This window comes from Mirounga angustirostris, unplaced genomic scaffold (assembly GCF_029215605.1).
Source record: "Mirounga angustirostris isolate CCGP_5_RB_7025 unplaced genomic scaffold, mMirAng1.0.hap1 SCAF_9, whole genome shotgun sequence".
In the NCBI taxonomy this organism is placed as follows: Eukaryota; Metazoa; Chordata; class Mammalia; order Carnivora; family Phocidae; genus Mirounga; species Mirounga angustirostris.
In genome coordinates, this window is record NW_026991717.1 from 30,709,807 (window position 1) to 30,734,238 (window position 24,432).

At 52.4% G+C, this 24,432-nt stretch overlaps 1 protein-coding gene across 4 annotated transcripts in view; it reads left to right on the plus strand.

The window, feature by feature from the left end:
• The first annotated feature begins 17,094 nt into the window (after positions 1-17,094).
• PSTPIP1 (proline-serine-threonine phosphatase interacting protein 1) overlaps positions 17,095-24,432 on the plus strand; it is a 46,258-nt gene continuing 38,920 nt past the window's right edge. For all 4 annotated transcript variants that reach the window (XM_045899616.3, XM_054513389.2, XM_045899618.3 and 1 more), the window contains exon 1: positions 17,095-17,550. In XM_045899616.3, the coding sequence (XP_045755572.1) occupies positions 17,515-17,550 (36 nt within the window). In that variant the 5' untranslated portion in view covers positions 17,095-17,514. The remainder of the gene's footprint in view (positions 17,551-24,432) is intronic.

Here is a 24,432-nt window from a genome sequence, read left to right on the forward strand (position 1 = left end):
AAATAGTACTAAATTGCTGAATAGTGCTGAATTACTGTAGTTACTGAAATAGTTTCAACTATGTGAAAGATGCAAAAGTGGCAAATTAAAAAAAAAATTTAACACAGGTGAGATGTTATACAATCATGCTGGTCTATGAAGTTAGTGTTCAAATTTTGGATGAAAAAACGTTCCCCTAGCACCCTAAAAATAAGCAAAGTCCTGAAATCTTTTACACACCAGTACAAGATAGCTGTGTTCATTTTATTAACACCAGAGGCAATAGCACCAATGTTAAAAATCAGCACGCCACCCATGCCTGTATTATTCATGTACAGAAATGGTATTGTCTTATAAAATCTCATCTGATTTCCTATTTACTTATTTATTTTGAGTTCCTTCTTTTTAAACTAAGCACTTCCATTTAGATGCATTCATGTTACTGAGTGTGCCTGCAGCCCATCACCTACGTTTTACTAATCCACTCCCCTGCAGATGGACTCAACCTGCTTCCTCCCCCAGCATGGGCACAGGAACAGAACTTCTGGGTCATAGGACTGAGATGGAGGTTTCAGCCTGGAAACCTGCTAGTGCAGCAGATGCCAAAATGCTTTCCCTGTGCCTGGAAGAGATGTTCTGGAAGTCTGAAGAGCCACAACGCCTCTCTGTAGTGCCAGGGTTAACTCTGCAAACTATCAGATTTGGGGTATGAAAGTGGGAGTTGAGGAGCAGCCAGTCTCTGCTCAGAGAATAGTCATCCTGGGATCCAGTTGAGAGGCCCCACATCTCTGAAGACTTTTCTCGAATGTTGCTTACAAGTCCTGAATACTGAGCACAGCTCAGGGTAGGGAAAGAGCCACCTCTCGCCCCACGGCTAAGGAGACTTGGGAGCAGGGTAGGGCAGGCGGAAGACTTGAGCAGGTATACCTGGGATCAGATGGAGCCTATGCACCTGTCCCTGCACCTGGGGAAGGCCTGTGGGGAGCATCTTCACTAACTGTTGGACTGAAGCCACCTTAGGAAGCTCAGGCTTCTGGCACTAAATACCATTCAGAAGTGCCCAGGTTGACTCTGGCACGAAGCTCTTCAAGCCTAAAGAGGGGACCTTAGCGGGGGCTTTTGCTGATTTCCACTGTCCCACCCCTCTGGCCTTTAGGGGGTGCTGTTCCTCCACCATCTGAGGGTCTGAGCCAGAACCAAGGGCAGCTCCCAAGGGAGAGCTCGGTGGGGCCTCCTGGGGATGGTAAAGACCACTCCGATAAAGGCTTGGGGAGAATGAAGGGAAACTGGCTCAGGCAGAACCCAAACCTGGACAAGTCCTTTGGGGTATAGCTTCGTTCTCTTCCACCTTTGCTCCAACAGCACCATCTTTCACCATTGTTCCAGGAGCTCCTCCTATTCATCCAGACTCTTCCAAAAGTGACCAAGACAGGCTGAGCCCTCCCCCCACCACTGGCTAGTCCTGCAGTTCCATTTCTTGCCTCCTCTCCTCCCTAGCGGGAGAGCAGTGTCCTGGCTTATCTCAGGAAGACGCAAGCCCAATTTCTGTGCAGAACACACACCACCACACAGTAAACAGCCGAGGCGGGATACTTTTCTTTGCCCTCTAGACCTGTGTCTTATGGGCATGAGTGCAGATTAAGGACACCCACGCTAGGGTAAGGCCAGTGAGATTGGGAGGTGTCAGAGTGGAGAGGTGAGTAGGAGCCCGTGGGGGGCCAGTGAGCTCTGGGGCAGCCTGGGGTGGCGGTGGGGGGCAGACCCTCTAAGTCTGGCTGCTGCCTAGAGAAAGGGCACTCACTGTGAGGGTAACATTTACTCTTTGATTCCACAACTATTCTGTGAGCGTCTCTTATGTGTCAGGCACCGTGCTAGTTGCAGGATACAACTGTGAACAAGAGATGTTTGCTTCCGGCTGTCATGGGGCTGACACTGGAGAGCAGGAGAGACCAACAGCCAGAAAAAACGTAGTTACAAAGTGCAAGAAGAACAATGAAGGAAACTGGGAGGCTGCTGAGATAGAGAATCATGGGGGGAGGGAGCCACTTCCCACAGGGCGATCCGGAAAGGAGACATCGAGCTTTCCTGTGGCTGAAGCAGTGAATTATGCAATGTTTCCCCCTGCCCAGCACCCCTTTCCCTCCTTGTACACAACAGCATTCTCAGTTCCCTCGGCTACGTGGGCTCCTGGAGGGGACATGTGACACAGATCTGGCCAATCAGGAAACTCCATCCCATCCTGGCCACAGTGATTGGCTCAGAGATGGGCGCCTAGGCAGGAAACCTTGGAGCATCAGATGAGAAGCGTGTCCCTTTTTGTCTGAGGATGCTAAATGAGGATGTCAGCCTTGAACAGCACATGGAAAGAGCCTGACTGAAAGTAGAGCCCACCCTAAGGAGAGCAGAGCTGAGAAATGGAGAGAGAGTGGGGAAGAGAGGCCTTTTGATCAAGCTCTAATGCCATGTTTGAGTCTCTGAATCTGCAGGAGGGGAAAGGAAGAGATACATCACCATTCCCCAAAACGCTCTCTGGGATCATGTTCCGTCAGCGGTCTCCTCTCTGCCCCCGACTCTACGTAAAGCTGGAGGTGGATGCTGAGCAACAGTGCAGGACCTGTTTGGAGCCCCCTGTTGGCCAGACCCCGCCAGCACAGGTAGTCTCCTAATATCTTTGCTCATCTTCACCTTTGGGTGTCAGCCAAAACTCTGAGATGACAGAAAAGCCCCATTTAACATCCTGTTTCAGGAGTATCGTTGGTCCTTTTCTACAAATGATGCCCAGAGAAGCTAAGCAACTTGCCAAGGACAGGCAGCTGGGCAGGGACAGAGCTGAATTCACAGCCAGGTTTATCTGACTTCGAATCTCCCTCCCCCTCCCCCCGCCCCGTTTCTACTGCTCCAGCCTCGGGGTGGTGTGGTTCAGCGGGCAGGGCTAACAAGGGCCAGACAGATGCATATATGGAGCCAGGTGGCTCCTAGCATCAGGGCCACAAGCAGCTTGGCCTGGGGTTCACGGCCCTAACTCCAGCTCTGTCATCTGGGGCAGGGCAGTCCTCCATCCAGCGGAAGTGATATTTATGGGGTCTGGAAGGTGCAGCTCAAGGTCTAGGGTTAGCACTGGGGGCTGAATGCCCACTGTATGTCAGGCACCAAGCCAGGCACTTCACTGTGTTGCTGTGTTTCATCCAGACGGGAAACTGACTGGCAGCCAGAGCTCATGACCCCTGCTGCTGGATGTCTTCTTAGTCTCCTTTCTTGGGCCAGGCCCGCCCTTTGGGATGGGGTGGGACTGAGGCTGACCAGCAGGGTGCCCCAGCTGTCTCGAGCAGTATCAGGAGCCAAGCCCATGCACTCGTCACCCACGTCCATCCTTCCCTATTCCTCTGTGCCAGCCTGACCCTGTCCCAGCCTCCTCATGCCTTTCTAGAAACCTCACCTGCCTCTCTGCCTCCAGGCCTACCCCTCACAAGAGTTGGAGCAAGATGCAACCTGAGTCTTATCTGGCCTATCTACCAGAGCTGCCATTGTTTTGATAATTTACTGTTTTGCTGCCAAATTAATGGTCTGAAAACATGTATTATAATGGCGACCTTTATCTACAAAGGATCTTTGAAACTTCCTGGCCTGGCATTTAAAGTGGTTCAAAAATGTGGCCCTACCGAACTTTTCAGCTTTACTTCTCCTTCCTTTCAGATGTGTATCCTTGTCCATGTGTCACCATGCGTGTGCTCATTCCTGCCACCACACCGCAGGCTGCTTCTCTGTCCATCCTGCTCTCCTCTCTCCATCTGATTAATAAAACAACTCACTCCTTCAGTCAACCTTTCATTCAGCAGGTATTACAGGCATCTCACTGTGTGCCTGCTGTCCTGACACCTCGTCCCCCGTATTGTGATCTCTGTAACCCATCTATTAACCCCCCGCGTGAGACCCCATCCTTCTTCCCCTGCTCCACTCAACTGCAAACCCTTGCCCATTTCACAGCCCCACAGTGTCCTGCCTGTGGCAGGGGTTAATACACAGTAAATGTGTGTCACATAAATAGGACAAACGCAGGCTCGACTGGAAGACACTAAACACTGGCTTGAGAGCCTAGAGCTTAGTCCCGGCTCTGCCACTGGCCGGCTGTGTGGCCTGAGAAGAGCTACTGTCTTTCTCTGGGCCTTTAGATCTCCGCCTGTAAAATGGGACTGCCCATCCTTGTCCTGGCCGCCTTGTGGGTTAAGGTGAGTGGGAGATTCTGTGCAGGTGTGGGCTGTTATTACATTGGTTTCCCCTGCAGTCGGGATGTGTGTTGGGGCTGGAGGCGGTTGGCTGCTTCTTGGAGCTCCTTGGCTGGAAGAGCTGAGCCGAGCAAAGCCAGCATAAGGCCCCTCTCACACCCCTCAGAGGCCAGCCCAGGGAGAGTAGGTCAGGTGAAATGGCCAGCTACCTGCCACACACGTGTCTATCTGAGGTGTGGGTGAGGTGTTCCTATGCTCCTGGGCTTTCTGCCAGTGCCCAGACCAAGGCTGCCTGCAAGGGATCAGTGGATATGGCCTCACTTGGGTGGCTTGCAGTCCTATAGTCTCCAAGTCTCCAGGCTGCCCCCAGGGACTTGGGGTGGAGTTGGGGTCCCATCAGAGTATTTCTCATCATGGGTTACCTGTGATGATGGGGAGGAACAGTTGAGCCCTCTGAGTTAGCACCTTGCTGTCCAAGGGGAAGCTAGGGCTCGTACAGGAGAAGGGACCCCGCCAAGGTCACTTTTGCAGTTCTGGTGAGGGTTTTGCAGATAGAGAAGTTTGAATCTCTGCTCTGCCATTTATTAGCCATAAGAGTTGGAGCAAGATGCAACCTGAGTCTTAGTTTCTGTATATGTTAACCGGGGCTTTCAATTCTAACATTTTAGAGCTGTGAACACTCGAGGGAATGGTGTATATAAGGTGCCCATTCCCGAGTGGCAGGTCAGGCATCCAGCTCCATTCCCCTGGCCCAGGGTGATGGGGATGCTCTCTCGTCCCCATCCTGGACCTCTCAGGGGAAACACTGTCCTGTTTCTCAGGTGACAAAGCTGCCAAGGCTTTAAGAGAGACTTGGGTTGGCTGTGGGCTCAGAGCAGGAAGTGGCAAATCTAAGATCCTGCCACTCAGAAGACTGAGTCCAAAGAGGTGAGTGGCCTGGGCCCAGGGCCAACCTTCCCACCCCTTCTGTTCCTTCATTTGCTCGCTCATTCCACAGTGTGGGTGGCGCACCCACTCGGAAAGAGATTCTATCGGGATGCTCGCAGCCCAGTAGGGAGGGAGACAAGGCAGGATGCCACCATCGGCGTGGACACCGCCGTTGGAACTGTGTCCCCTCCATGCAGGGAACACCGGAGAAGTAGAGCTGCTCAAGACTCGCACTTCCTTTTTTCTTGTTTTAGTTGCAGAGCATGTTGTCATGGTTGAGATGGAGCTGCACGCGTGATTTAAAATCTGCTATTTTTATTTGGCATTATGTCATAAACATCTTCCCCCTGTTACTATTAAACCCTCTGTAAATATTTTCAGTGGCTGCAGTGTATTTCCAGTAGAACAATGCCATAATGTAATTAGGCTTGGACATTTAGGTAGTTTTCAGCATAAAGAATGCTGTTACGAACATCTTTGTATATAAATTGTTTCCTACGTTTCTTATTCGTTCCTCAGGGTAGATTTCTTGTCACGGAATTCCTGACAGTATATCAACATGTTAAAAGTCCTTCCACAATCCCTTGATATTTAATGCCAAATGACTGTCTGGAATGGTTTTCCCAGCATGCCCTATAGTAGTCGTGGTATCGTCAGTGCTGAGGTCTGTCTGGAGGTACAGGGTTGTAGTAGCAAGACAGGGTTGGGGTGGGCTTCAAATCAAACAGACCTGGGGGTCTCGTGGCCCGGCCATGTCTGCTCTCCCTCCTGAGGGCGGTAAGACAGGCTGAGCAGTTTTGTGAGGACGAGACATGGTGACTCTAAAGCATGTAATTCCATGCCTGGCACCCAGTAGGAACACACTAATTGTTTACTGCTACAGTGTGACACTTCGTGATTGGGACTGGAGTGAATTCAGGCCCTCTGTAACCTGGTGCTGCCAGGTGAGGCCTTAGCTCTAGTCTTCACCATGCGTGTCATTAGGGGCCAAGACAGGACCCCCAGGAGCCCTGCAGACGGCAGGGCAGAAGGCGAAGACAAAGGCCAGAGAAAGTGAACAAAGGGTTCTGAGAAGGGGATCTACGAAGGAAGAGGGAGAAGACAGGAGGGGCCCATAGGAACAGTCAAGACCAGGGGGCTGAGATCCAAAGGGAAGGGCTGGGTTAATACCAGGACATAAGGTGAATCCAGGTACGAGGTGAGCACAGGTAGGCCCAAGGGCAGGAATGGACACCAAGGGGCTCTGACAGCCTGCCCAACACCTCTCTGACTAGCTCGTTGTGTGACCTTAGACAAGAACTCACCCTTGCCCGGCACTGCTCCCCTCTGCAGCCGAGAAAGGCTCTGAGGGAACGGACACTGGAGACTGCCTGCCGATTACTGTCCCTGCAGCTGGGCAGCAGGTCCTTCCTTGAAGGGGGATCTGGGTAGTGCATCTTCACATTTGTCACACCTTGGGCAATGAACTACCTGCTCAACTGTACATGACAGTCCCGTGGAAGAGAAATTTTGGAGAGTACAAACCCGTGCCTTGTCCAGATGCTTAAAAAACTGTGGATAGGGAGAAGAAAAATCAAATAAGAAATCACTGTGTTTGTACCAAGGGAGTCCCTGTTAGGAGAGTCAGATACTCTGAGCACACTGGTTCCTGATTTTCTGGCCTGGCAGTTTTGAAATGTCAGGCTTGTCATATCTCGCCACTTCCCTCCCCTCCCCGTCTGCTGGCTCCTGGGTCTGGTAATAGGCTTTCTGCTGGGAGAGGGCGTCAGATTATTCTTCAGTTAAACATTATCTCTCCTTTTCCCATTTCTGTGTGATCTTGTCCTGAGGCCTCGGTGTCAGGGAGAGAGGACGCAATCCTAGAGGAGGCATGACCTGAGCCTTGAGTCTTCAAGGGAAAGTGGGAGACGTGATCCTCTGCCTTCAAGGCCTTCAGGAGCCCCTTAGTGTCCTTAGCTTGAAGTCCCGACCCTCAGCCTGGCATGTAATACCTTTATGAGCTGGCTCTTCCTCTTCCCAGGCTGACACCGACTGGGGACTCAGTGAGCGTCACTGAATGGGTGGAAATGCTTATTGTTATTAATAGTGATAATGGTAATAAAAGAACTCATGCTTCTCTAGGCTCCACCAAAGAACAGGCACTCCTAGGGTTTCAGTTTAAGCAATGACCTAAAACCTCTTGGCTCACCCACTCCTACAAAGCCTGGACCCTCTCCTCAAAGTCTAGTCCAACCATTTCAGGGAGACAAGAGAGAAAGAGGAACTAGTTAAAAGCAAAAGCTTTGGGCTCACCATTGAAAGGAACCAGGGATCCTTGGAGAAAGGTTGATTGCAGAGCTGGGGGGAGGTAACCTACAAGATAAGCCTGTGCATCTTGTGCAAGAAATTAAGGAAGTGCTCAAAAAGCAATAGAGCTGTATCAGAAGGAAACAGAAAGCACCTTAGAAGGGCTCCCACCCACCAAATCTGGGACAGTTTGAGCATCAAAATAAATAATAGTAACAGATTATAACTCATTGGATGCAATAGAAGTCCACATTAATATAAACAAATGGATAAATACACAAATGAGGGTAAGGGGACTCTCTCCCTTTCAGTAGGCTGCCAACTAACAAACACATCGGGACCGATGGAGTTAGGAAATCATCAATGGAGGCCAACTAGTGGGTGAAGTTGCAATGAGGAACAGGATACACATATTTACATAGTCTCAAAAAATTTTCCTATGAGCTACTTATGAATCACAAAGGGAAAAACAGTAACTTTATGGTAAAGAAAACTGGTGGACGCCACCTCAGTCAGGCGGCCGAAGTCAACATCACCGTGATGGGACCAGCTGACACCGCATGCCTCCTGATATGACCACTGAGAGGGACACAGAACCACTTCTGGGGTCTTTCTGCCAAAAAGGCAAGCTCTAAATCTCATCATGAGAAAAGATCTAGACCCAAACCTGAATGGAAAGACATTCTACAAAGTGACTGGCCTACAATTTTCCAAAGTGTCAGTGTCATGAAAGTTAAGACAAGACAAAAGAACTCTCACGGATTGAAGGAGAGCAGGAGAGAAGAAAATAGAGTGAAGGTACATTACAATTGCTGGAATCTAGTTTGAATGAGGAGTGCAGCCTCGACAATAGCGTTGTATCAGTACTGTGGTTATGTAAGAGAGTGTTTTTATTTTTAGGAAATATACACTGAAGAAATTAGAAGTGAAGGGATGCCACACCAACATAATATAAGAAATTAATATGCATGTATGAAAATAGAGAAACAATAATAAAGCACTTGTGGTAAAAGTTAAACAATCTGGTAAATCTGGGTAAAGGAGACAAGACTTCTTGGTACACTTTCCTCTAAATTTAAAATCATATCCAAATAAAAATGTACACGTTTTTTAAAAAATGAGAAAACATGCTTTTTTTCCCCGATACTATTTTTAATTTAAATTCAATTAATTAACATATAATGTATCATTTGTTTAAGGGGTACAGGTCTGTGATTCATCAGTCTTATATAATACCCAGTGCTCATTACAACACATACCTCCCCAATGTCCATCACCCAGTTGTCCCACCCGCACCTCCCTCCACTCCAGCAACGCTCAGTTTCCTGAGATAAGAGTCTCTTATGGTTTGTCTCCCTCTCTGGTTTCATCTCATTCCAGTTTTTCCTCTCTTTCCCGGTGATCTTCTGCCTTGTTTCTTAAATTCCACATATCAGTGAGATCATATGATACTTGTCTTTCTCTGATTGACTTATTTCACTCAGCATAATACCCTCCGGTTCCATCCAGCTCATTGCAAATGGTATGATTTCATCTTTTGATGGCTGTGTAATATTCCATGGTGTATATATACCACATCTTTATCCATTCATCTGTTGATGGACATCTGAGCTCTTTCCATAGTTTGGCTATTGTGGACATTGCTGCCATAAACATTGGGGTGCAGATGCCCCTTCAGATCACTACATTTGTATCTTTGGGGTAAATACCCAGTAGTGCAATTGCTGGGTCATAGGGTAGCTCTGTTTTCAACTTTCTGAGGAACCTCCATACTGGAAAACATGCTTCTTACAGATAACCTGGAGGAGGGTGCTGCTGAGGGCCAGGCTTGGGAGGGAACTAGGAGCTGGACAACAGCACCGCCAGAACAGGGGGTCTCATGGTCTAACGAGAGTCTGCTGTCTGGGCAGCTCCCCACACTGCTCAGGCTGCCAGTCACTCTTCAGGCTGGTTCTGCTATTAGAAGCGCTGAGAGTGAGGCTTTTCCCGCTGAGCCTGAGAGCACAGGGCTGTGGGCATCGACAGTGCCCTGTCTCCGATGCGTCACCACCGTGGGTTGGAAGCCTGCTGTGTGTGCGAGCTGGGCTCGGCGTCTCTTCATGTTCTCAACGTCTGGGCTAGGCACATTAGAAACACCTTATTTAAGCTCTAATTTAGAGCAACCCTGTTAAATACAGAGGCGCATTATCCCCGTTTTTTCAGATAAGGAAACCGAGTCTTGGCGAGGTGAGGCTGGGACAGGTTTCAAACCCCGCTGTTCCTACTCCAAGTCTAGCGCTCGATGCCCCCTCCCTGGACCCGCCCGCAACTTTCTCGCCTCCGGGGCTCGGCCCCACGCCGAGGGAACCTTTGTCGACATCTGGGGTCCCCTCCTTCTGTCTCAACTTCGTGGAGTTCCGGCCGCCAAGTGAAGTCAAGGTCTCCTGGCCTCCGAATCCCAAGTTCTCAGTGATAAGTAAACATCGACTAGGCCAGATGTGGCCTTACTGTGAACAAGTCATTTTCTGACGAAATTAAAACCAACCCAACTGGGAAGAGGATGCCGAAAAACTTCTGAAGTTCTTAGGCGAGAGAGCCGCGCAATAGAAAACACACACAGGCTGGGCGGGGATGAGGGCGGGGCCAGGGGCTGGGGTGGGTGGGAGGTGGTTACAGCCTGCCTTCCCTGCTAGAGTCAGGCGAGTGCTTCGCTCCTGCTGGGCCTCAGTTTCCCAGTCTGTAAAATGGAGCAGTAGGATGATAGCAGGAGTTCTGACCCAAGGGTGTGTCTGCCTCACTTGTGAAACCTACACACTATGCAGATTCCCCGGCCCCCTCCCAGTCAGGAGGTCTACGTTGGAGGCTCCCTTATACTTTTTTACAAAATCGCTCAGGGCTTCTGGGAGGCATTCGTCCTGTCGTTTGAGAACCTCCAGATGGTCTTTGTGGGCCCTTCCATCACGCAGGCCTCTGTCCTCCGGCCAGTGAGCTGCTGGTGGTGACTCTTGGCCCTCACTGAGGGAGCCCCTTCCCACGTCTGGTTCTCTGGTTACTCTGCCAGCTGCCCACTGGCCGCTTTGCACCTCTCTGATGTCATTCCAGGATCCTGAGCAGCACCCCAGCTTCTGAAGACTCACAGTGCTTGGAAACTCAGAGTCACAGTCCTGCGGCTGCGAATTAGTAAATCTGAAAGCTTCTTGTCAAGTCAGAAGAGCTGTCTGAGTGGGAAGAAGCCTTGCTATTTGCAACTGCTTTCCCGGTGCAAACTGAAAAACAATCTGTATCACGGCCTCAGGGCTGAGGGTCACACCCTCAGGAACCATCAAGGGCCTGGGAGAAGATACCTCCTCGGGTGACAGATACTATGTGGGAGCCCTAACCCCTGCCAGCCCGGCCCCTGGTGTCCGCACTTCCTCCTCAGCTGGGGACTTCCCCTCTTTCCCTTCCCATCATGCTTTTGCCCCAGACCCTGGCCTAGCCTCTCACCTCCAGCCCCACACCCTAGGGAGGAAAGATTCCACTTAGGATGGGACTCTGACAATTAACTGACCTCTCTGAGCCTCAGTTTTTCTATCTGCAGGATGAAGTGAGACCTACCGGACATGAAGTTCTTGGCACAGGGCCGGATACAGTGAGACCCTAAACAGCCTATGGCAGGTTTTCTGGAATTCCCTTCATCCTGCCTGGTCTCACCAGTGAGTTCCTTCTCATTTACCAGGCCCCAGATCCCCTCCTGTGGGAGGACTTCCCAGCAGAGCCTCTCTCTCACTGTTGCCCTGCCACTCAGCACATGTCCCCACCTGGGCTTCCTCCCCCACCAGACTAGCAGGAGCCGTGCCTTGTTTTCATGTGCCCAGAAGGAAGGCTTAGTAGAGGCTGATGGCATGTAAAATGCGTGCAGGTCCTGCAGGTACTGATATCCCCTCAACGTTGGCTAATAGTGCACTGCAATGGGTTTTTTTCTGTTCCTGGACAAGGTAGGTGGGGTTGAAAGTGTGAGCCCCAGTCCAGGGGACAGTGCCTCTGGCCACCTGAAGGGATTCTGCTGGCTTCCCCTAGGAACAAGGGACCACAGTGGTTAGGTACAGGAACATTTTGATTCAGCCATTGGGCACCTGACAGCCATGGCCAACGTCATGGACGTGCACTCTGCTCCTCCAGGAAGGAAGGAGATGCATGTGTTGACTGGCCTGCCTGGAGAATGACAGATGTTATTAAGACAGCGTGTTAGAAATGAAAGGAACAAAAAAAATGTCCCTTGGACCACAGGCAATGCCATTTCCAAGTGAAATTTATGGTAAAGGCCTTCTGGCTTCCTGATGTCACCAAGTAGCTTTGAGACACTCCTTTACAGCCTCTTCCCCTCTCCGGGATGCTCCAAGCTCTTGCTTCAGATTTTTCCTGTATGAGAAGAGGTTGAAAGGTAGGCTGGGGCTGGAGCACACAGGGTCTGTAAGCTGTGTGAGAACAATGACCACTGGGGCACCTGGGTGGTTCAGTCAGTTGAGCGGCCGACTCTTGTTTCAGTTCAGGTCATGATCTCAGGGTCCTGGGATCAAGCCCCGTGTCAGGCTCTGTGCTCAGCAGGGAGTCTGCTTCAGGATTCTTTCTCCCTCTCCCTTTCCCTGCCCGCACCCCCCACTCCCTCTCTCTCTCTCAAATAAATAAGTAAATCTTAAAAAAAAGAACAATGCCCATTGTCCTAGGAACAATGGGAAGTCATAGCAAGGTGACAATGGGGAGGTACATGATCAAATTTGGGTCTGAAAATGTTACTCTGTTGTGTGGGAAACAGACAGTAGTGAAGAGATTTGGCTTCAGGGATGAGCTGCTAGTACAGGTATGCGGGCTGCCGTTGCTCAGAAGAGCCCTGCGCTTGGGGCTTGATGCTCTGCGGTTGCCATCTTGAAATTCTTTTTTTTTTTTTTTTTAAGGTTTATTTATTTATTTGAGAGAGATAGAGAGCGCACAAGAGTAGGGCGGGGGCAGAGGGAGAGAGAGAGACTCAAACAGACTCGGCGTTGAGTTCGGAGCTCGACGTGGGGCTCAACCTCAGGACCCTTGAGATCATGACCTGAGCTGAAACCAAGAGTCGGACGCTTAACCGACTGCACCACCCGGGAGCCCCTTGAAATTCTTAATAATATTATCTTCGAATTTGTGTTTTGTAAGTGAAGTGTAATGAGACAGTGAAGGGCTTGGAACCTTGCCTCCTATGTGGTCCTGGCTCCTACTACCTCCCCTGCGTTGGTTCTCAACTTCCTTCCTCCACTCCTGCCTAGCAACCACTGCCACTCTCTGCCCCCACCAGGGACCTGGGTGCAGGTGTGGGGAGGCTCAGGGTTGCCTGGTGGCACCTCAGGATGGGGCATGTCGGTGGCTGTCACTGCCCTAGGCTGACAGAACCATGGCACATTCAGCAGGTGACTTGGGGGGGCGTTGGTAGTCTTTCTCCCATTCCTGATGCAGGTGAAAAGTGCATCTTTGGGGCACCTGGGTGGCTCAGTCAGTTAAGCATCTGCCTTCGGCTCTGGTCATGATCCCAGAGTCCTGGGACTGAGCCCCACATCGGGCTCCCGGCTCAGTGGGGAGCCTGCTTCTCCCTCTGCCTCTGCTCCCCTTGCTTGTTCTCTCTCTCCCTCTGTCAGATAAATAAATAAAATCTTCAAAAAAAAGAAAAGAAAAGAAAGAGAAGTGCATCTTGGCTTGAGTGTGCAAAACCCTTGGGGATTGCTATCCATGGGGGCAGGGGAGAGGACTGGCTGACTCCCCTGCCTCTAGCCAGGGAACTCCGTCCAGCAGTGGGCCGGAGAGGAAACCCAGCAGCTGATGGGGTTTGGGCAGAAGCACATTCAATAGCAAGTAAAGCACCAGGACAGACTGAGAGAACACGGCCAAGGGAAACACTTTACATTTTAGTGCCTTTAGTGGCAATTTTTGTCCTTGCTGTTTTAGTAAGAGGTCTTACATTTTCAGTTTGCCTTGACCCCACAAATGATGTAGCTTGTCCTGGTAGAAAGCAGTCAGTGAGCTAAAGCATGTAAAATGCATGCAGGTCCTGCAGGTACTGATATCCCCTCAACGGTGGCTAATAGTATTGATTTTATTGCTCATTTGGCTCAAAAGGATAAACGAAGTGGCTTCTGGAGCGGAGCCCTGCCCAGGGGCTGGCGATGGTGATCGATGTAACACTGATTTTGCATTTTATTCTCAGTCCTTGGACCTACTACATCTTGAATCCTTCAAGCAGATGTGTTCAAATACCATGCAAAACAGGTTGGGGCTCTGCCTGGGCAGGGGGCGCCCCCCTTTAAAGAGGAGCCAGAGCCTGGCCTGAGGCATAGCCACCCGCACCTCAAGGCAAAGTGAGTTTTGAAGCAACTGGAACAGTCATTAAAAACCTGTGATTTTCAGGACTGGATTCACCTCCCTGGGGGAGCTGGTGACTGAGGGAGGCCCGAAAAGATCTCCCTTTTCTGAGGGGCACTCAGGTGTCTCTGTCCTGCTTTTCCACCTCCTCCATGGCTTGCTGTCCATCTCTTCCATCCTGGGTGCCCTGCCTCTCTCTCTCTATCAGGGGTATTATAACACCCTCTTCTGACTTTACCCCCTACCCCCCACCCCTAGCTACTTCTCATCAGGAGAGATCTTTCTAGAACCTGTCTGTGGGCCTCTCCAGGCAGCTACCAGGTCTGCCTGCCCTCTGGGCCCCAGTTCTAACAAGGCCTGGCAGGACTGGGTGCCCCGCGGTGTTTGTGGACTTGGCTGAGAGAAGGCTGTGGTAGTCACGGTGGTTGGCTCCCAACATCCATGACACCCCAAGGGATCTCCTTCCCAGTGGTGAAGTGTGGCTCACTTCTGGTCACGAGACAGCAGGGGAGGTCTCCTGGGAGGATGAGGGTGGAGAGGACTTTGAAGAAAATGAGATGCAAGGAGAGGTAGACTTTCCCTTCCTGTAGATGTGGCTTTGTTTGGATAGTGCAGAGCTGCAGCAGGCCCAGGGGGAGACAGAAATGGAGGAGAACTTGGGGCGCCTGGGTGGCTCAGTTGGTCAAGCGACTGCCTTTGGCTCAGGTCATGATCCTGGAGTCCCGGGATCGAGTCCCACATCGGGCTCCCTGCTCGGCAGGGAGTCTGCTTCTCCCTCTGACCCTCCCCCCTCTCATGTGCTCTCTCTCATTCTCTCTCTCTCAAATAAATAAATAAAATCTTTAAAAAAAAAAAAAAGAAGAAATGGAGGAGAACCACAGAGACGCTGAGCTGAAGCCCTAACGCACCCCATCTGGAGGCCCACTGTCTCCGGCCCCACCTGTGGGAGATAACACACGTCCTCCACATCAGACCCTTTGGTTTTGTGTTTCTTGCAGCTACCATGTCCTCAATGGACACAAATAACACAGTGAACTTGGACAAGGTGTGCAGCGCTGGACTCTCGCCCAGTAACACCACCAGCCCCAGCAACCTCCTGAGGCTCAGTTTCTCTGGCTCTGGATTGGGGTGAGAGGTTCTGGAGGCAGAACTGGAGAAAGGAAGGGTGAAACCCATCGTTAAGAGAGGGCTGTTGATAAAAGACACCCATGGAGATCAAGTGCCTGGGCTTTGGCATCAGACGGACCTGAGTCTGAAGCCCAGTACTCTGTTCACAGGCTGAGGCCTTGGGTTAGTCACATAAACTTGACTCCCTAGTTTGCTCCCCTGGGAAGTGGAGGCAATGGTGAGGTGAGGACCAAGTGTGGTGGGCTATGTAGAAAGCTTCACGGTGTCCCCTGCACTAGGCAAGGGCTCCAAAGCCGAGTTGCTGTTCGGGCGGCCCAGCCTTGGGAGCTGTGGAAAGTGGGGTGGGGAGAGGGGAGGAGGAAGTCCTCTGCAGCCGAGAACTTGGGAGCCTCTTTGGATGCCTCCCATCACTTCCTTCTGCGATTGATCTGGCCCGCGACCAGCACGGTAATCTTTCCGGGGCCATCCTGGCTAGACCAGAGCAATTGGGAAAGGAAGGCCTCCTGTGCGGGGTCCTTGAGGTAGGCCCTGGGGGAATTTGCCCAGGTAAGGAAGGCCGAGGAAGGAATGCCAAGAGGGAGGCTGGAGAGCAGAGGGGAAAACTGTAGCAGTGGAAAGGTACCTTTGGGGAAAGGGAAAAGACCTGTTTGGAGCAGAAATTTGTTGGGGGTGATGGGAAGAACCCCTGGAGAGGCAGGGGAAGGAGCCAGGCTGTGAAGTTTTCTGCCATTGAGAGGGTAGAAGCCTTCTATCACAAGCAGGTTTCTAGTCTGCCTCCAGAACTAGAGGCATCACCCCAATTGATAGATGGAAAAACCGAGGCCAGGGAGGCTGAGTCAGTGCTATCAGAGATCAGTAGGATAAGGTGCAGCCTCCGCATTTGGCCTTCAGGGTTCAAGGTGATATGTACACCATTAGCTACATCATCAGCTGCAAGCAACAGAAAATGTGGGTGCCTTCAATGCTGAAGATGTTTATTGGCTCAAACCTAAGGGTTCTGGAGGTCGGGGTCTACCAGGGGCAGCCCCACTGCTCTGCAGTTCTCCCTGAAGGATTCTCTCTGGGGCGGCTATTTCAGAAGTATGGGTGTGCCCCATCTCTAACCCTGGGCACACATAACTGGCACTTGGGAGCTGAGCTCTCTTCCACAAGAGCTTTCATCTGTCTTACCACCTGCAGTCGGTGGTAAAGGAGGCATTGGTAAGGGTGGTGATTTGTGGACAAGGCTGACTCATCCCTTCTTACCTACCCAGCTTGGGCACAGGCCCCCCGAAGGCATATTCTGCTGAGTGGTCAGGCCCTGGCTCCTTGGGGCTGTGTTTGGGGCTGCAGCCCAAGGCTCTTTCCAAGGTCAGTGTCCCCAGCACCTGCCCAACCAAACCGAAAATCCCGGTAACATTCTCAACATTGTCTCCTTTCTAAAGATGGGGGCGGGGGTGGCCGATAGGGAAACTGAAGCTCAGAGACTTGGAGGGTGGATAAACCACCCACTCAACCACTAAAGGGCAGAGGCCAGACAAAACAAAAACGGGGACCTCAACCTGGGTTTTCAGACTCCCACATTGCCTTTATAATCCTGTCTCTCAGTTGAACCATAGTCTTTCAACCTGAAGACTCCCATCTCCCTGGGGGGGCGCCGGGGGGGCTTCCTGCCCCAGAGAGTGTGTAATCTGGAGATTTAGGGGGCAGTGCCTATGAGAGCTCAGGCTCTTCTCCCTTGGCTAGTTACCTGCTCACCCCATCTCTATCTCCCACACCCCCCAACACACAGCTGTCTGCCCCCAGACTGTGAGCTCCTTGAGGGCGGGCTGTGGATCGGGGCCCCAGGCAGCCAGGGTTTGATGAATGATAGCGATGTCCTGGGCCTGAGTGAGCCTCTCAAGTACAGTTTGCTGGTGTGGGGGGGTGGGGTGGAGAGTCTAGCAGCTCTGTGCCTGGCTCAGCATGGGGCCGGGGTGGTGGGCAACAGCACTCGGGTTCCTGCCCTGTCCTTGCCCACAGCTTCAGTGGGCTTCAGGCTCCCGAAGTTTCTGGCCACTGGGCATGGCCCAGCGAGGGCTTTGGAAGGGGACAAGGGGAGGCGGGCAGCAGGGTGGCGGGTGTCAGGCGGGGCTGCACGAGGGAGCCCTGCGACTCCACTTCCTGTGGGCGAGGGCCCTGGTGCCTGCCCCAGGGGAACTTGCACAAACCTTCCTGCGCAGGCCCCAGGCTGCCTTCCCGCCTGGCCTGTGCGCCAGCCTGCCTCTCCCGCTGGCTGCAGCCTCCCACCCCGGGCTGGTATCTGTGCTCTCAGTGCTGCAGCCTGCCTGCGTCTCCATCAGCACAGGGCTGGCGAGGGGCCGGCCGGACACCAGGGCCCGCCCTCCCATCACTGGAAGGCCACTGCTCCTTCCTCATTTTGCTGCTGATTCTAGCCCCAAACAAAACAGGTTGAGCCCTTTTCCTCCCTCCGGCAGCTCCTCTCTGGCTTGCGGCCGCCTTCTGAGGCGCTGCAGACGGCGCCAGCTGAGGAGGGGGGCCTGGGCCAGCGCTGTCGGGCCTGGGACGGTGCGCCTGGCTCCGGGCCCTCATTCAGCCCTGCCTGTGGCAGGAGAGCAAGCTTTGCCGTGGCATTCGCCTGAGGATGCTGCCCCAGCTTCAGTTCAGAGATGCCTTTTGGGTGAGTGAAGACGGTGGGGCACTGAACAAGCAGAACGGGCTCTGGGAGGGCCAGCGGGCCTGAAATTTCCCCGTGGCAGTTAATGGGGATGCGGCTCCAGGAGGGGGGTTTTCTCATAAAAATAGCAGTCGATTTTTGGCCTTAATTATCCTGGGGCATAACCTGAGCTTCTGTCCCTTCTGAGTTGGGAGAAGAAGGGGGTCCTTGGTCTGGGGTACTGACTTCTCTGCAAACCTCACCACGGTGGGCAAGGGATATCCTCTCTACTCCCAGGTCTGACTTCTCTGGGGGACCCTCCCCCCACCGCAGGATCTTTGTAGGAGAATCTAATATGTGGGTGAGAGCTTGAGAAGGCCATGTGAGGTGAAGGTGGGAGTCAAGGGTTTGGGGACCAGACAGACTTGAATTTGGGTCTTGCCTCCGCTACTTAGAGACTGGGCGAGCTGTTTGACCTCTCCGAGCCTCACTTTCCCCAGCTCTACAGTCCAGATCAATATTAATAAGCATCTCAACCAAATGGGAGACTTTAAAGAGGCCGTCTAATGTAATCAAGTCCCCAGCACCTTGCTGGAACGCCGAATGACAATTCTTTTCCCCTCACACAACCTCTCTTGCTCGCAGACTTTCGGGGTCCTCTGAGGAGGCAGCAAGGTGGGGCAATTCCTTGCTTCCTTTCTTCAGTTCAGTGCAGGTGTATTTCAAGTCCTTGTCCCCCATGAAATAGCGGCACCCAACAGGCTCGGGAAGCGAGATGGCTTGGTGTGGGCCCCACGCAGCCTGCGAGCCCACTTGGACCCCGGATCCCCCCAGCTTTTCGGGCAGCTGTGCCTCTACCTTCCCCTCTGTGTCTCAAGCTCTGGCTGTCCCCAGTGGCTTGTGGGGACAAAGCTGAGACCTCTCTGGTTAGAGCTGGGGAATGAGGCTGTCCTGAGGGTGCGCCCCCCTCCAGCCCCGCAGAGGACTCCCTGGTCCTTCACTCAGCCGGCTCAGCCTCAGCCAGCAGCCTGGCCCTCCCTGGGCCCTTTCCTGGGGCCTACGGCCAGGAGGATGAGAGCTAATGAGCCAAGCCTTCCTTCCCTTCCGGGCCGTGCTCTGCTTGGGGCCTGTGGCCAGCATGCGAATGGCCTGCTTCCCGCTTGCCCTGACCACACACTGGTCAGAGGGCCATCTGGGGAGGGTACCCTGTTCCTCTCTGGGCTCCCATTTCCCCATCTCTACAAAGAAGAGGTGGGCTCAGGTCAGAGATGCCAACGGAGGCAGACCTGGCTCAGCTCAACCCAAGCACCAGGCTGGCAGCTGGGCCCTCACAAAGGGGCAGGGGTTGCAGTGGGGGGTGGGGCAGTGAGTCATCACCTCTGCTCCGACTGAGAGTGCGAAGTGGGGCGAAGAGGTAGGGCCTGGGAATCCAGGGTACTCGGTAGGCCAGGGCAGACCGTTTTACATCTAGGACATCTGTCCCAGCCCAGGGCCCTTGGCCCCACCTTCCCGAGGGCAGAGCTCTAGCAAGGAGCAGCCCCCATGGCAGGATCTGCAGTGGGGGATGGCATGGGGGGGCAGGGTGTGGCAGGGAAGGCAGCACAGGAAGAAAGGAGCCCACCTGTGGCAGCTTTCTAAGGGACATGCAGCCATGCTCTGGGCTTGTCCCACCTCTGAGCCACTGCAGGCTTCATGAGCTCCAGGTGCCTCCTCCCCTCCCCTGCTGGCTCCCTGGGCTGCAGTGAGGATCTAGCCTAGGGACGACCAGAGACAGATGGGGAGAGAAGTGGCCAGTGGGAGCTTCTCACCCTGAGCCTGGGCAAATGCCAAAGAAGGTCATTGTCAGCATCACTGCCCCCAGGCCTCTGAATTCGAACCCCTCTGATGCTCAGGCCAGCCCAGCCCATGAGGACAGCTAACACTGAGTACTAAAGATGAGTTAGGCACTGTTCTCAGGACTGTTTATCTATTCATTCATTTAAACTGATGAGGTAGATGAGATCATCCCTATTATTCAGAGGAGGTAGTTGAGGCACAGAGAACTTAAGTAGCTTGCCCAAGGTCACCCAGTGGGGATTAAACCCTGACAGCCTGGCTCCAGTGTCCAGGCTCTCACCCAGGGTGTTTTAACACCCTCTATCAGCACAGCAGGTCATTGGATCTTTGGGCCACATCAGCAAAATGGAGGGGAAATTTCTGTTCTTCTTACCTCCCAGAGAAGTAAGAAGATCAGATGAGGCTGATAGAAGTATTTGGAAGCTCAATTTACAGACAAATCTGTAACACAAAAGACATAGTGATCTAACTGCTGTGTACGAGGGACAGAGCCCAGCCTGCCCCTCCCCCAGCCCGCCCCCCACCGTAGCCCAAGGCATTAAACCCGTAGCCTCACAGTTTGGGAAAATGAGTGGTCTTACGTAGTGGAAGGGGGCCCGTGAGCTAGAAGGATCACGTCTAATACCATAGCACTCTCAACCCTCCGAGCGCAGGTGAGAGCTAGCCCTGTTCCTGGCACTAGTTCACAGTGAGAGAGGGAAACAAAAGTGGTTTCTGAGGCACTAAGAGCTTATATTAAAGCTCACATACTTTACTCACATGAGCTGCCCCATCATTTTTCAGTTAGGGCCCATGAACTCTAATTTTACCCACAATTTTAACAAGTTTAGTCATGTGGTCTTTTAATTTATAGGTGCAGCGTTTAGTAGGGGTCTACGTGGAACCTGACAGTTGGTGACTGATAAATATCGGTGGGCCTGAACTGTTTCACAGGGAGCTGGTAGCCTAATAGCAGGGAGGAGACCAAAAAACTCTAAAAAGCAGACATAATGGCTCAGAGGTGGTGGGAACACTCAGCATGGGAGCTAGCCGCTTCTGTCCCTCGGTAGGTCTGTGTTTGTCATTTCATCCGTGTGGCCACCTGGTATTTATTTATAGCCTGTGTTTTCCTGTGGCAAAACATTGAGATGCAGGCCACTGTGGAGTGAGGCAGAGGTGGACTAGCCACAGGGGAGGGATAATTTGATTTCTGTTATACAGATGATCAAGAGCATCGCAGCTTTGCAGGAAGTTAGTGGCTGGGCCTCAGAGCGGGGCCAGTCAGTGAGACAAAGTTGGGGGTGAGAATACCAGCTACCTGAGCTGAGAGGGCTTTAGATCTCGTAAAACCTGCCTCAGCAGTGAATCAGAGGGGCACAGAAGCCCAGAGAAAGCAGGGTCCCGTCCCCCACCTCCCAATCTCGCCTTGCCAGTGGCTCTGCTCCCAGCAGGCAGCCAGACTCTATTGCAGAAAACAGTGGTCTGCATCCTCAACACAGTGTTCAGTGTTTGTGGAATAAAGGTATGAACGGTGAATGCCTCCATGGTCCCTTCCTGAACCCATTTTTCTTCTTTGTTTCACTTTAGTTATATTCTACAAATATTTGCCGGGCGGTATTCTCTGCTAGGTGGTCTCAGCTGGACCCCTAGCCTCACCCCCACACCCAGTCAGGTGAAGGAGACTGTCTTGCCCTCAAGGAAGTCACTGTCCAGCACTGAAGACTGAGCTTCCCTACTAACTGGGCAAGGCACAGGGAGGGGCAGGGCTCGGAGCTGTGCCTTCTCACCCACCTCCCCCTCCCTCCCAGACCCATGCAAACAAGCCACTGGGTGTTGTTTTAAGAGGGAAAACCTAGTTCTGGGCCAGGTTTTTTCGAGATCCCCATCCTATCCCTTTGGCGGTTGTTAAAGGCAGAGTAAGGGCTTGAGGAGGCTGGGCCACATACTACAGTGATATCTCCCCCCTGCTTTGGGCAGGAACTACCAAGGCGGTGGAGGAAGTAAGCCCGAACTTTTCCCTCTGACTCGTAGCCACATTGCTCCCCTTTGAGGCTAGGCTCCAGCCTCATCTGGAAACCAGCCAGCTGGGAGGAGCTGAGCTCCCCAACACACAGAGGACAGAGGAAGACACCACTTTCCGGGTGGGGGGATGACTCACCAGGGACACGCAGGGGGCTAAGGATGGGCCCACCTCTCCCCCATGTGCCGGCTCAGCTGCTGTTGCCCCTTCCCTTCCCAGTTCTGAGACTCCGAGGTTCCGCATTTAGGAGAGAGGCCCCACTTTGGTGCCTCACAGAAAATCAGGAGAGACTCATGTTCCCTGGGCACCGATTCTGTTCTGAGCACTTGAAGCTATGTATATACCTTCTCATTTAAGTATAAGATCCTAAAAGGAAAATAGAGAAAACCAGGAAAAAAGCACCCTTAGTCTCATCACACAAAGACAACTGGTAATATTTCGCTGTGTTTCCCTAAGATTATTTTTACGTAGGTGCAAGCAGATTGTGTACACGGTGTTGTGTTCTCCCCGACTTTCTTTTTCTTGCATTTTAAAACTGATTTCTAACTGTGGTAAAGTATACCTCACATGAAGTTCACCATCCTAACGTTTAAGTGTCCAGTTCAGTGGGGTTAAATGTACTCACATTGTTGTGGACACCCTTCCCCTCTGCTTTTCAGCATAATTCCATTTTGAACATGTGTGGGTGTGGGTGTGATTTCCTCGTTTCAAAACACCATTGTTAATGGCTACACAGTCCAGCTTGTGGGTTTGGTAGACATATGATTCATTTATCCAATCCCCTATTGTTGGACATTTAGGTTGTTGCTGCCAGTTATTCATTCTTCTGGACAGAGAGGCAATGGGTAGATCTCTGTGTATCAAAATTTTTCACTTGAGGATTATTTCCTTGGGTGGATTCTCAGAAGAGGAGACATTTCTGGGTGAGAGAATGGGGCCGCTTTTCTAGCTGGGCAGGAGCCTTTTGATGCAGGAAGGAGGGACCAGAGTGGCCTAGATGGGGCTGGGAGGGCCAGACCTGGAGGGGCTCTGCTGGGAACTGAAGCTGCTCAGACTTTGGGGGAGAACTTGCAGCAGGGCAGGCCCCGATGGCCTTGAAGATCAAGGAGGCCAGTGGCTGAGGAGTGGGTCTTCCTGAGCAACAGGGGCTTGTACGCAGACAGTGCAGGAGATGGGAGAGGGAGGCCCTAGCTGTCCTGCCCTTGCTGCTACCAGCTGGCTTCTCTGTGCCTCCCTGGCTGTGGCCCTCTGAAGGAATGAGGACAGACTCTTTCTCTGTCAATGTCCTCCCATCTCCTGAATGAAGGCATGGGCCGGCCTACTCCAAGGTCACATGTCCAGGGCAGGGCGGGGACTCCCACCCAGGTCTGTGGGCCGCCGACTTACTCTGCCCCTGAAATCAAAAAGATAGGCTAGTTGATTCTTGTTTGAGTTATAATTCGTGTAGGACAAACGGGGGGGCCCCCCTACGTGTTAACATTGATTTCTGTGGCTTTGAAAGTAAGCTCATTTTTCTATTTCCCCCTTAATTTTCCATAAGTGAACACAGATTATGTATGTCATTTCTTTTTAATTTTTTTGAGAGAGAGAGAAAAAGCGCTGGGGAGTGCATGTTCATGGCGGTGGGAGGGGGGAGGTGATGGAGAGGGAGGGAGAGAAAGAATCTTAAGCAGGCTCCCTGCCCAGTGTGGAGGCAGACACGGGGCTCCATCTCACACCCCTGAGATCATGACCTGAGCCGAAATCAAGAGTCAGACGCTTAACCAACTGAGCCACCCAAGTGCCCCCTGTTTATGTCATTTAAAAGGAAAATATTTAGGGTGCCTGGGTGGCTCAGTTGGTTAAGCGACTGCCTTCGGCTCAGGTCATGATCCTGGAGTCCCTGGATTGAGTCCCGCATCGGGCTCCCTGCTCGGCAGGGAGTCTGCTTCTCCCTCTGACCCTCCCCCCTCTCATGTGCTTGCTCTCTCTCATTCTCTCTCTCTCAAATAAATAAATAAAATCTTTAAAAAATAAAAATAATAAATAAATAAATAAAAATAAAAGGAAAATATTTAAAAACAAAACCAGGCAATTCTTGTTTTCAAGCCTAAGATGGTGTTTTTAGGCGACACGTGTGGTTCGATAGTCTTACCTCTTCCACGCTCTGTGCACACTTTGTGGTACGTGTCGCCCGGGGCTGGGAAGCTGGGTCATCTGCGCCCACTCCACAGGACACAGTCAGCTGTGTGAGGTTTGTGGCTGTGCTCGATGCCTGCAGTGGTGACCTGGAGGACTTACTGTCCGCAGCGGCCTGGGTCAAGAGAGTCACTCGCACCTTCAATTTTATTCTTAGCAGAAAACAAGATCTGCTTCTCAATGGCCCTCTTTGCACTCCAATTCCCACAGACTCTTGTACTCTTCCTGGCTGTTCCTGGCACCTACGCACAGCAGGGGGAGTCCCTGGAATGGAGGCGGAGGGCCCTGCTTGGGCTTTGCAGGGTGGGCAAGGATTTGGGAGACCGCAGGAGGGCAGATGGACTCCAGGGGAAGGAATGGCAAGGGCAAAGGTGTGCCAGTGGGGAAGTGGGCGCAGTTGGTTTGGAAGGCAGTTTTCTGGCCCACAGGGGTGTGCAGGCGCCCGGTAGGGAGGTAAGGCCCCAGCCAGATTGTGAAAGGTCCTGACCGGCCTGAAGTGGTGGCAGAGACACTTTCTTCTGCTCTCTGCATGCTCTCCAGCAGCGGATGTTCCTCTCCTGCAAAGGAGCCTGGAGGCAGCAGGCCGTGGGCGGGATGCCCTTCTTCCTCACCCAGAGTCTAGCTGATGCCACAAACCACACAGTGAAGGGTGTGGAAACTGAAACTGCCTGGGCTTCCAGCAAGAGTGGCCCCCTGTTCCCCGGGGGCTGCCCACGCCGGGACCCTGCCCTGGACCTGCTCCACCTGGGTCTCCCCCCAGGCTCAGGAGCCAAATGCTTCCTTGAAGTCTCACCCGGCTTCCACCTTCACTTGCTGGGCCTTGGAAAGTCATTTCCCCTCTCTGAACTTCAGTGTCCTCATCTGCTGGACAACAGAGTGATGCTCACCTAAGA